The sequence below is a fragment of the Episyrphus balteatus genome, chromosome 2, assembly GCF_945859705.1.
Source record: "Episyrphus balteatus chromosome 2, idEpiBalt1.1, whole genome shotgun sequence".
Lineage (NCBI taxonomy): Eukaryota > Metazoa > Arthropoda > Insecta > Diptera > Syrphidae > Episyrphus > Episyrphus balteatus.
This window is the reverse complement of record NC_079135.1, coordinates 94,331,538-94,345,202: the sequence shown is the minus strand read 5'-3', so window position 1 is coordinate 94,345,202 and position 13,665 is coordinate 94,331,538. Positions and strand designations below refer to the sequence as shown.

Genomic DNA, 13,665 nt, shown 5'->3' with positions numbered 1-13,665 from the left:
GTCATTTGCCCAACTTCAGCATCAATTTAAAGTATATGTTTTCAAAACAACATGCTATTTAAAAAATATATTCTAAAACTATATCTATTTCCCAATTGATCGAGGTATTTTTTATGAAAATCACTTCAAAATTGGCTTAGAAAAAAAAAATTTTCGATTTCAACCCAGATACAGAAATTGGAACTTTTAGGTATAGAACAAAAATGTTGTTTCGGCACGTAGTAGGATAAGTTGGGCGCCAGGATTTGATGAAAGGTTTTTGTAGAGGAGCTCAATACAAACATTTTTTTTCTTTGGGAGGGGGGTCTATCTCCCCCCGTTTAGGTAGGAGGGGGCATTTTTCTAAAAAAAAATTATCAAAATAAAAAAAAATTATTAAAAAACAACGGCAACACTTACAGTAATAAATGATACCATTTCCAAAAGCCAAAATTGTGCATTTAATTCTAATTTTTAAATCAATATAATATTCCCAATAGTTTTTGAAATAATCGATTTCAAAGTTAAAAATAGGGGAACAAAATTTTTTTAAAACTCATTTTATACTATTTTTGTCCAGACTGTGAATTTTAGTAAATAAATTACTTAAACAGAAAACTGCCTCAATTGATTCCTTATCGAACCGTGAAAACTATATGTTTCTACGTCTTCTAGTTTTTGAGAAAATTGAAAAATAAAAACAAATAAAAACAAAAAATATTTTGAAAAAAGAAAAATCTGATAAAATAATTTTTCAATTTTCCCAAAAACTAGAAGACGTAGAAACATATAGTTTTCACGGTTCGATAAGGAATCAATTGAGGCAGTTTTCTGTTTAAGTAATTTATTTACTAAAATTCACAGTCTGGACAAAAATAGTATAAAATGAGTTTTAAAAAAATTTTTTTCCCCTATTTTTAACTTTGAAATCGATTATTTCAAAAACTATTGGGAATATTATATTGATTTAAAAATTAGAATTAAATGCACAATTTTGCCTTTTGGAAATGGTATCATTTATTACTGTAAGTGTTGCCGTTGTTTTTTAATAATTTTTTTTTATTTTGATAATTTTTTTTTAGAAAAATGCCCCCTCCTACCTAAACGGGGGGAGATAGACCCCCCTCCCAAAGAAAAAAAATGTTTGTATTGAGCTCCTCTACAAAAACCTTTCATCAATTCCTGGCGCCCAACTTATCCTACTACGTGCCGAAACAACATTTTTGTTCTATACCTAAAAGTTCCAATTTCTGTATCTGGGTTGAAATCGAAAATTTTTTTTTTTCTAAGCCAATTTTGAAGTGATTTTCATAAAAAATACCTCGATCAATTGGGAAATAGATATAGTTTTAGAATATATTTTTTAAATAGCATGTTGTTTTGAAAACATATACTTTAAATTGATGCCGAAGTTGGGCAAATGACAAAAAAAATTGAATTTTTGAACTTTGACAGCTTATAAATTCTAAGTGGTTTAACCGAGTTACATGTTTTATACATTGTTAAAAAAGTATATTTATCTTCTATCAGAAACTGTAAAAAAATCGAAAATGGGTAAAAAATTGTCGAAGCTAGAATTTTTTCAATGGATGAAGGTCCAAAAAACCGTTTTTTGCCCGTAACTCCAGATTTTGGGGGTGTTAGGGGATTTTCAAATACCGTTTCGTATTCAGTGCGACTAGCTCTAGAAAACCTGATAGGTCTCCGCCCGCGTATATTTTAAAACCTCATTTTTGTAACACCGTGTTATAGAAGCATTTGTTTTTATTCACCTCACAAAAAAAAAAAATCATATGTGCAATTCACACGTGGTAGAAGTGAAACCTTAAAAAATCATTTTTCTTGCAAAAAAAAAATCGAAAAAATCTATCTTTTTTTATTCTATCACCTTTAAATCCATGTTTTTTATATGACAACCTATAATAAATTTTATATCATCTGAAACCTTATTGTTTCAGCTCATAATATTTATATCGATCATGTCTATACAACATCTACAAAAAGAGCTATCACTTTTCACCAAAAAAGCAAAAAAATCAATGTTTTTTCTCTTTCTCTTCTAACACCATTAAATACATTTTTTTAAATGAGAACCTCTGATGAATTTTATATCATCTGAAAGCTTAATTCACCTTTTATATGACGTATCAATCATATTTCTACCATGTGTACAAAAGAAGTAAGAATTTAAAAAAAAAAAAAACTATGTGGAAATTTCAAACTGAGATTACGGTACTTCCTGGTCATCGGCAACAGATCTCCACAGGTGTTTTGAGGTATTTTTCCAGTTTTTCAATTTAAGATTGTGTAAATTATAGAGCATTTACCGTTATGTGTGATATATCAAATAAAAGGTAATATTACCAGCATGTTTATTAAAGTCAAATAAAATGTTTATGTGCTCAAGATTAAAAGATATACCTAATCTAATGTGTTTAGAAAAGGAACATCTTTTTGCCGTTATCTCAGAATATTGAATATGAAATTAATTGAAATTTTGCACAATTATAGTTTATTTATTTACCTACAGTATAAATTTCATTCATCTATCTATTAAAACAAAAAAGTTATAATCAATTAATTTTTCCTGTCGCTTTTTCGTTCCATCTTGTTTCAAATCACTACGATACTAAGGGCTAGTTTGTTCACATTCGATTATGTTTTAATCAAGGATTATTCCATACAAAAATCCTTGATTAAAAGATAATCGAGTGTGAACAAACCGGCCCTAAAGAAGTTTTCACTTCAAAAAAAAAAAAAAAAAATAGTACGCATACACCATAGTGACCTTTTTTAATTTATAATTTAGAAAAAGCATATCTACTGGTGTAGACATTGCACCTCAAATGTAATTTATTTGACTTAGACCCGATTTTTCAATTTCAATAAACAGTCAGTTAACTGTCTGACGAATAAAGATATTAGGCTCATAAACAATCAGATAACAACATTGAATTTTTCAATCTGTTCTACAGAATAACATAAAAAAATAATGTCAAAATCAAAAATAATTAAAATTAAACGTCATTTTTATTAAAAATTGTTTTTGTTTTCTTGTGTTTTTTAAAACAGTTTCGACACACTATTTTTGTTGAGATTATTCCTTAGAATAATTATTCGCAGATACATAGTTCAATTTCACCTTTACCTACCTAAAAAAAAAGTACAAATATTTTTCAAGTGTAAAAATCATTGATTTTTTGGTTTGAAATATTTGCACCTATAAAAGCTACGTACTTAGTGAAATCTATCCAAAAATTTTTCAACAGTAACAAAAAATATGAAATAGTGTGTGAGGAGATTTATTTTTCAGGTACCTACACGAATAGAACTTTTTAGACCTTTCTCGACTAACCTTGATAGTTCCAACAAATTGCATCACTTAGTTTAAAAATTATGACAAAAACCTTTTTTTCAAATTACCAACTCCTTAAAAATCAATTTTTTTTCAGTGTAAAAATTGTCCTTTTTTTTTAAGTTCATCAATAACATGACTGTAAGGCACATTTTACACACAGCCGGTAACCGAACCGGGACAAAAGGCACCGACTACCCGGCTATTAGGAACACATTGTTGTGTGGCAACGAATGTAAAAAAACCTCGGCATATTTTTTTTTTTTTTTTTTGAATGTACAACATAATCCCAATAATGGTAAAAGTTTATCACAAATAAAAAATCCGAAATTCTCGTCACAAGTCATACTCTCCTCCCCTTAGATTGTGTTATCAAATCTCTTTTTCTTCATGCTTCACACTAAATTTGCATTGTTAGACTTGATCACAACCACTCGATAGATGTGATGCTTGGTGGTGACGTTTAATCTCATGCTACCTAATATTTTGTTGAGGCAAGACAATGATCCCTCCCAAACCCTCCCCCGTCATAATAACACCACTGGATTTCATTCACATCGCGTCTCAAATAAATGAATGAAATAGTTTGCCTCCTTTAATTTGTATTTGTACTTTCCATTTTTACTCCACTTGTCAAATGCGCAAGTCCTGATTCCTTTCCTCCACACGACACACGACTTTGGTTTTGAATTTTTATTTTTGTTAAAGTTGTTGTTGTATTTCTTTTCGATTTTTATACTTATATCCTTAAACCAGACACGATGAAAATCCTCGTGGATTATTTTAGCCAGTGCATGCTTTTGTGTATGAAAATCCAACGTGCTCCATCAGTTGCATTTTGGACCGTTGCCGCTGTAACAGCTGAACACTGATTAAGGATTTTCGTCGTTGTCGTCCTTTCGAACACAACTTATAAAGCGCGAGTTTCAAATAAAGCAAAATTGTCATGAGATAATTATATCGCAACTATTTTACGGCCGTTTTCGTGTGTAAGGGTTTTTGAAATTTAAAGTTTTTAGTGAAAACTTGGGTGTGAAAAGGAAAGTGGTGAAAGTTGAAAATCATTACAAAAAAAAAAAAGGAATTAGTTATTATATCCTTCAAGATCCTTAAGAGGGTCTCTTGAAGTAAAAAAAATACCATAATTATATATAAATGTATTTTTTTTAAAAGTGCTAAGGGTCTGAAACAACGAAATAATGTTAGTTTTTTTTAAAACATCCTGTTACTGGTGGTAAGCTAATTGCATACATTTTTCTTTTAAATTTAAATTTTGAAAAAATAATCTTTAACGCATTTTGACACAATGACAAATGGACTTACCTAGGAACATTTTTCAAAACCCCCAAAGGATAATCATGCGTTTTGAAAGCTTAAAAACTTACTTGAGGAAATTAAAAAAAAAAAAAAAAATAAATAAAAATTCTGTTTATTCGTATGTGACAAATAGATGTTGGTTGTAAAATATTATGTGTGTTGTGTATGTAAACAACGTATGCAGATTCATGACAAAGTGCTAAGATGTCCCCTGAGTGATTTATTGGAAGAAGTAATAACATTTGAGTTAAGTGCAGCTTTTAATAGTATGTTTGCAGTTTAAGAAAGGGGTTATCTTTTAATGACTCAATCTCAACTTTAAATTGAATTTATGAAGTGATAAAAAGTTGTTTGGATTGTTGTCATGTTGAATTGGAGGAAATGAGTATCTTCATGATTTTATAGACGAAAATATTCAAATTCATTAATTGTTCATAAGAACAAATTTTGAAATTGTCGAGTGAATTTTTCATAAATAAACCAAACTTGTTGTGTTAAAAAGAATATTTAAAATTGAAATGGTAGCAAGTTTTTGTAAAAAAAAACTATAACAAATATTAATAAAATTAGTAAATTTTGTAATACTTTTTTTTTTCAATAATAAGCAATTGCCATTTTGGCATGTGTTTTTGAAAAACTTTCTTTCAACAAGTTTGACAGAATTTTCCAGGCGATCAAACATGTTGCAAAACCAAAAAAATAGTATGTTTATTAATCAGAAAAGGATTGAATTTGTATACAGTTTATTGTTTTTTTTTTATTGTTAAGTAATACAAATTTTTCTTACTTTTTGTCAATTTAAAAATATTTATATGATTAATTTTGTTAAAGTAAGACTTGTTGCAACTTAGTATGATCGAACATTCATTGTGGTTTATCACAAAACAAATCCATTTTATGATTAAGAAAATAAACGGAATTATGTACATTGGTAACTTCAAACTTTTCTATACACCGTTATTTTTTAATAAAAAAAAATTGCGAAAAATATGCAAATTCTTTCAAATACTTCCATACAAAAATATTAGTATTTTTTTAAATGAAAAGTTTATTGACTGTAAAATTAAAAATTAGCTATAGAATATTTGTAAAACTTAGTTTCAGACCAAATCTTTTTTTTTTTTGCCATTTTCAATTCTTTGAAGTTTTGTTTTTATAAGTTAAATACGGTATTATCTCGTAAAAAAGATCCCAAAATTGTCTTCCCCGAGCATGAAGATAATTTTTTTTTTTTGATATTCTAACTGGAATTTTTTGAAAGAATTTAATTTCCAACTTTAGGCTTTTAGGAGTCAATCCGGCATTTTTAATGAATTGCCTCAAATTGTCCGTGTTTTCTGTTAGTGCAAAAGCAAAGTATAAGCTTATTGTATTTTTCATTTGTTAAATTATAAATTTTGTATAAAAAAACTCAGTGTTTTAAAGCCACCAGTTGTATTCATATCAGCAAAGACAAGATCATTTTCAAAATGGTTCCTAATGTAGATAATGTCCCCAGCGCTGCAAAAAGCAAAATTTTAAAAAAAACTTGAAATTTGTATAAGTTTTGTACAGTTTTGTACGACCATACAACTAAAGTTATAGTAAAGTGAAAGTACTAGATTGGAGAAATAAACAAGCTCAAAAAATTAAAGGAACAAACTAAATTCTAGTGTATCAATTTTCGATTTTAGTGATTTTCGATACAATGCATTTGAATGAAAATTTATCGTATAAATATAAAAAATATACATAAAAGATTTATTCTTTAAGTTTTACGACATAAGTACCGGATATAATATCCTCAGGTTGCGTTGTTACGAATCATCACAAATATAAAAACTCACCAAATATGGCTTTGAATTCTATCTGTGAGTTTTGTACACTTAATTCGTTCTTAACCTACATCTACAAAATCCTTAAACAAAAAAAAAAAATAAATATATCTTTCTCGGAAACTAGAACGTTTTGTAGGATCTGTTACATATAAAAAAATTAATGTTTTTTTTTTCAATATGCCCCCAAAATAGGGATTCAGCGACAAAAACAATTTTTTGAATTCGTTGTCGCACAATTTTGAAAGAAGACATTTAGCCTTTTGAAAAAAAAAAAATATAAAATTTGTGTTTATGGTTAAAAAAACCTACTCATTTAACCTTTTTGAACTCCAAAATTGAAATAAAGAAAAAAAAAAAAAAACTGAACGATTTGGTAGCATTTACTCTTAGAATTCAAGTTGCTTATATTTTTAAAACTTTTTATAAAATTCGTTCCTCAAAGGAAAAAAAAAATAGTGTCTTAAACGAACTATACAAAAAAAATAATTTTTTATAAATATTTTTTTTTTTTTTAAAGAGGTTGTCTGTAAAGCCGGTTTACAGACGATGATTTTACGTGATAACGTCTTCAGAAAACAGGTTGCGTGCTTTTGTTTAAAATGAGTCAATTGAACGCGTTTACTTATTTCAAACAATCATAATTTACAAGAAAAAGCTAAAAAAAAATACCGTTTTTATTTTCTCATTATATTAATTTTTTTATTTTAAAAGCTTACAAAAAAAATTATGCAATTTAAAAGCCAAATATTTCTTCTTAAGAATAAAACCATTTTTAAATTCTTACAATGAGCAAAAAGTATAAAAATAATTTATTGAAAACAATCATTTTCATCAAAAAAAGCCAAAAAAAACATGAATTTTTATCTTCTCACGTCATTAATTCAATTTTTTTCCCTAACAAGCTATACAAAATTTTATACCATCTGAAAGCTCAAAATATATATATATCGATCAGGTCTATGAGACATCTACAAAAAGAGCTAGAATTTTTTGAACTCGATCAAATTTCATTACAAAAAAAGCAAAAAAAAAACATTTATTTATTTTTATGTTGTCAGGCTATGGAATCAATTTTGTTTGTTTGACAACCTATAAAAAATATAAACCCTGTGAAAGCTTATTATTTCACCTTTCATATGACGTATCAATCTCATTTCAAAGATGCCTACAACAGAAGTTAAATTTTTTAAAGTCAACCATGTCGACTTTCCAGACTGAGATGACGGTACTTCCCACACTGGCGGCTGTTTGGGGGGCAACAGATCTCCACTGGTGTTTTGAGGTTTTTCGCAAGTTTCTTGATTTAACATTGTGTAGCTTGTAGTTAGTCTACCGTTATGTGTGATATACCAAATGAAGCGTAATTGTATCAGGATGCTCATAAAAGTTTAATAAAATTTCTATCTGCTCTTGGTCAAAAGTTATAACCTGTTGAATTCTAAAATTTTATTTTACCGTTATCTCAAAATTGTGTTTTCGTGAAAATTAAACTTCCTCTCTAGAGTCTCCAAAAACAGACAGACGGAGTTGCAGGACCCACTTTTTGTTTGCATTCTCTATCATAGTAATGTTATGTTTGATTGTTATCTACTGTATTACGAATGCGTAGAAACAAAAAAAATAAAGAGGTTTCTTAGAAAAAAATAGTTTTGGTTTTTTGTTGATTTCTCGAAAATGAAAAGATATTTTTGGATTTAGTTTTCTATTTTTGTTTTAAAACAAATAAGAGCATCGAATTTTAAAAACTGAACTACATACAATTTTGAAAAAAATATGTAGTTTGAAATTTTTTTTTCCAAATTTTTTTTTTCAAAATTTTGATTTTGAAAATTAATATTTCACGTTATTTTATTTAAAAAAGCTAAACTCAAAACTGTTATGTGGAATCAATCGTCAGTACCAAACTTGAAAAATACACGTATGTCGAAAATAACATTTGTTGAACTTCTCTATCATCGTAATGGTAGTTTATTTGCTTTGATCTCCATTTTTGTTACATAAAATCAATACCAGTTCCAAAAAGCAAGTACAAATCTTAAATATGAAAAAATCAGTTTCTTTCTTTCGGTTAATCGGATCAAAAATTAAAATGAATAACAAAACACAATATTTTTAAAGGACAAATGAATGGAATTAATTTTAAATTTGAAATCAAGTTCAACGAACAATAAAAAAAACGTGAACTGAAAAAAATGAAAACACAATCCATCACAGCGTGATGAACATAATTTAAGAATGAAGTCAACCCAATTAATGATGGCAATTTATTTCGAAATATTTAAACAAAAATCGTTGGTTCACATAAAAAAAGAGAGATGTTTACATTAAAAACAGTCCAAAAGTTAATAAATCTGCCCACAGTAGGTATATTTGGTAGGGTTAAAATGACAACATGAACTCGGACAAAAGACCACACGGTGAAATATACACATTTTTAACCTTAAAGCTTTTATCAGTTTATTATGTTCAACATTGAACAGGATGTAGTATTTTTTTTTTATCTTCATATCGTTATCAACGATATACGAGTAAATGCCAGGATATTTAGAAATAAAAATAATATCTATCCTAGAATTTGTAATATTTTATTATTTAAAAAATACAAATACGAGGTTTTTTAATGGAGCATCAATAAATCTAGTGAACTTGGTATCAATGTTTATTGCTTTTTTACTAAATTTTTCAACTGTGGTTGGTTGATTTTGTTTGGATAGTTTATTATCTAAAACGTCACTTAAATTTAGTTGCTTATGAAAGATAAATTCAACACTAAGCTTGAGTTGAGAAACACACAATAATGAACCGTTTGGCGAAAGTAACAATTATACTTTTTAAATTTTTTTAAAATTTTAAAACAAATCACTTGTTTGTTTAATAAGTTGTGATAATCGTATGACATTGTATGTCTGGTATGATGTCAGGCCATTAATATTTTCATAAAATTTTCGGTGACTTTTATGGTTCTTTCTCACCGGGATATTTTGGACTGCACTATCATTATATATATGCTCTCAAGCCCTTTGGGGGCCCTCTATCCAAATTTTTTTTGGGGGCCCTCTTGCTTGGACTTTTGCTTGGTCACAAAAACATACGGAATATTCGCATTTTTGAGCTAATTTAGATAAAATGTACGACTGGGTCACATGAACTTGCTCTCAGAGTTGAGTTAATTAAATTTTTAACATTTTATGTACAGAGTTAGTAATTGAAAAAAAAAGAAACAAAACAAAATTCGTTTTTCCAAAGAAAAAAGCAGCATTTTAAATGAATTTTAGCTCTAAAAAAATTTGTACTTTGACTAATTTTTAAGATGCATTTTTAAAAAGAAAACTTCAAAATCGTTTGAGTTGTATTTAAAAAAACAAAAATTTTATAAAAAAAATTTTTGAAACAAAATAATTATAATTTTGGTTTGCCATTTTGTAGTAATTAATATTAATTAATAGGAATTCAACCATAATTTCAAAATCAAATTATGTATTATCCCATTTTCAAAAACCTAATTTTTCAAAAAAGTTTTTTTTTTTTGTAATCCAAACATTTTTTTTTTCTTAATTTTTTGCTTAAAAACAAACATGAATTTTCTCATATTTGTTTGGGCCTTTTTTTTGAGAAAATTAAACTTTTGTCGAAGTAAATCGACCCAAAAAAAGTCGGATATTAAAACTCTCCCATAGACTACATTGTAGAAAAAATTATAATCATATCATTTTTGAAATTCTAGTTTTATTTGAGTTTTATAGAATTTAGTGCTCTGTATGTTTGGGGCCCTATATCCCGGGGACCCTGTTACATGGATACAGCTGATACAGCCCGACAAACAATTTTGGTTCTATAATGCTTTGCAGATGCAATTGTTGCTTTTCGACGGTTAAACTGCAAAACCTCGTAAGTCGTTTTTGTCTCTTTGTTTAGAAACCGAAAAAAACCTCTTAAAAAATTTTAAAAAAATTAAATAACTAAAAAAATAGTTGATTTGAGTTATTAAATAAACAAATTTTTTATTTTCTTCATTTTTTTAATTGTTTTAAGGTTTTTTTCGATTTTTAAACAAAGAGTCAAAAACGACTTACGAGGTTTTGCAGTTTAACCGTCGTTTTGTAAAGCATTATAGAAGCAAAATTGTTAGTAGGGAGTGGTAGTTAAACCCTGATGCTCCAATTATTTACTCCTCCATTAGCTTTTAGAATAAGATTTTGTTGTTGTATTTTTTTAGTGTGGTATCTTTATCATAAACATCAAAAAAAAAGTTAAAAAAAAAAAAACATTCTTAAAAACAACCAATTATTGAGATGGGTCACTGTGGTGTATACGCAATATTTTATTCTCTATAAAATTAAGTCTAGTTCGTGCAAAACTTTACCAAACCGCATTTTGTTTTTCTTATTCTAATATAAGTTTGAACTCAATATTTACAAATATAGAACTACAAGGTATAGTAACACGATCAACGCATTGACTTCCTGAACTCACCAAATCCATTGTCTTACTCTGTCAACGCGCTGTCAACTCGAAACTGTGTGTCAGAGTGACTGTCATTGTACACGTCATCGAGTTGACAGTATATTTTTTTCTTAACGACTACACAACATGACACTTTGGGAAAGATTTTGCAGTAATTTTTTACATTTTGTTGGTGTTAACTTTTTCGACTTAAATTTCTTTTTAATCGACGAAATGTTAATATGTTATTTTTGGTATCTGGGCAACTGTTTCATATCTCAATCTGGTACATCAAAAGAAAATAATGAAAAAGTACACCTCTTCATGAATACTAATATTGAATTGGGTCACTATGGCGTATGCGTAATATTTATTTTTAATTTTGTAAAAAAACACTGATAAGCGGAGTAATATGCAGTTCAATTTAATTTTTGTAATGATATTTCTCTGGGCAATCATGAAAATATGTAATATTAACAAATAACAATTAATACAATTACAATTAAAACTACTACTGTAGTTGAAGAAATAAAAAATCGAATACAAATACATTTGTACATTTGTAAAAAAATTAAAGATTCATCAATTGAAATTTTTCTTATCTACGCCACTGTCACGGATATCATAATAGACTGCTGCAACTTAATACATTACTTTCGCAGAAATACAAAACCAAACCAACATTTAGCAGTGAATTCTCATTGGAGTAATTTCTTTGTTAAAAAGACTTAGTCAGTGTCACTTCAAGTACAAGATGACATTGGTATTTTGAAAACATATTAAAAGAAAAAAAGAGAAAAAAAAAAAACAATGAGAAATGTAAGAAACTATTAAAAAAAAACAAAACAACATTTTAATCGCTTATTCTATTATTCGTGGATTTCGTTGTAGGATTTAATTCCCCACTGTCATTGTGATCTAGAAAAAACTATACTTCTAAGCATAATTCATGCTCTTAGCTTACAAAATGGCAAGAACAACACATTTCGCTGATAAGGATATGCGAAGGACAATGATATTGTAAATGATGATGTGCGAATTGTAAACAAAACAAAAATGAATATAAGGGTGAAGGTCGATTCAAAGTGTAAAAGTATATAGTGTATTCAGAGGTTCAAAGCCCTTTTGTTCAAGTAAATGTTGGGAGTTCGAAAAGCTCAACTGTGAATTGATTTAAATTTAACAAACAAAAAATAAAAACCAAACTGACACCAACCAGAGGCAAATCCCTTTGAGGCAGTGCAGTCTTCTTTTTTTAATCGAAAAATTTAAGTTTTCAAAGGAAGATGTACCAAAACTCAATTATCTACTGGAATTGCTGTATGTCCTGCTACTTTGTATAAAAGAAAATCCTGATTTTGTTGTTGGTGATTTTTTCTGTGTTAAGTCTTGTTAATTAAATTTAAAAAAAAGTGTAAAATTTGTCCTGTTTTTTAATCGATTTTTTTTTTATTTGTGCATACAAGCACTTAATACTAAAGAGGACACTTCAAAAATGCTTTTGTATTCTTTTGTGTTTGATTTATATCTTCTAGTATTTTTTTTTTCTCATTGACAAGAAAAAGATACACTTTTCATAATATAAACAATGCGACTTACTGAAATTCAAAGTTTAAGATGAAACTTTGAAATGTTTTTCGAATGGAAAAGATAAACTAAATTGGCAATGCAATAAACAAAGTTAATTTTAAGAGAATATTTTCAAAAGAACCTGCAGGGTATTTATTCAATCAGCATAATGTGTGTCAAAACTTCTTTATAAAACTTAAATTTGACGAAATTCCGTTCTTTGAGGGTTAATTTATGTTTATAAGAAAATTCATACGAAAGTTGGGAGTAAATCTTATTTAATATAATAAAAAATATAATAAACTTTATTTATGTTAATTTATAAGAAACAAAGTTTTCTGAGTTAACCGGAACCTATTATTTAAAAATGGGTCACGGTGGTGTATGCGTACCATTTTTTTTTTGTATACAAAACTAAAACGCAGTTTATATAAAATTTCTATATCCAACCAATTGATTTTGTATGATCCTTCATTGATATCTTTATTCATATTTATTGAATAGCTTCAAATTTTAATGTGAGATATTAAAACCACAGACCTAGGTTAAAACTCTTTATACCTACATGTTGATTTGCAAGAGGTGTGCCAAAAATTAGAGCGTGTCAAAACAAAAATAAAAATGTTTGGGAGGCGAAGGAAGTGGCTTATTTTTCCCATATTTCAAAAAAAAAATAAATGTCCCGTTTTCGAAAATTTGATTTTTGAAAAAAAAAAAAATTAATTGTTTTAAAAATCCATGACAAGGCGTCATGGCGACATGGCGACAAGGCGACAAGGTGATATGGCAACAAGGCAACATGGCGATAAGGTGACATGGCGAAAATTTAAATTTTCTGATGATGGCAATTCGATTGCCGAAACGCGTAAAATAAATAAATAAAAAACGAAGCCAGAGCGGCGGATTAAAATAAGGTAGATTTAATATAATCCTTGACTTGGATACCGAACCTACATATTTATAAAAAAAATTTTTGGGAAGTGTTTTTTGAAATGACGGATTCTTTACAAGCATGTTTGTTTTGACGTGATAACGTCCTATAAATTGATGAACCATGGCAACATCTGCGAAAAAGTGACGCCATTTTCTCCCTTTTCACTGGAAATGTTTAGCATAAATTTCAATTAAAAATTAAAAATATACTACAAAAATTATCTATAGCTTATTTGAAAGGTAATAAAAGGT

The 13,665-nt window shown here is 28.0% G+C and overlaps 1 protein-coding gene across 1 annotated transcript in view; it reads left to right on the top strand.

The window, feature by feature from the left end:
* The first annotated feature begins 4,147 nt into the window (after positions 1–4,147).
* The window catches only part of LOC129911219 (gamma-aminobutyric acid receptor subunit alpha-2), a 45,598-nt gene continuing 36,080 nt past the window's right edge, over positions 4,148–13,665 (top strand). Inside the window, exon 1 of the mRNA XM_055988939.1 lies at positions 4,148–4,568. Coding sequence (XP_055844914.1) covers positions 4,534–4,568 — 35 coding nt within the window. The 5' untranslated portion in view covers positions 4,148–4,533. The remainder of the gene's footprint in view (positions 4,569–13,665) is intronic.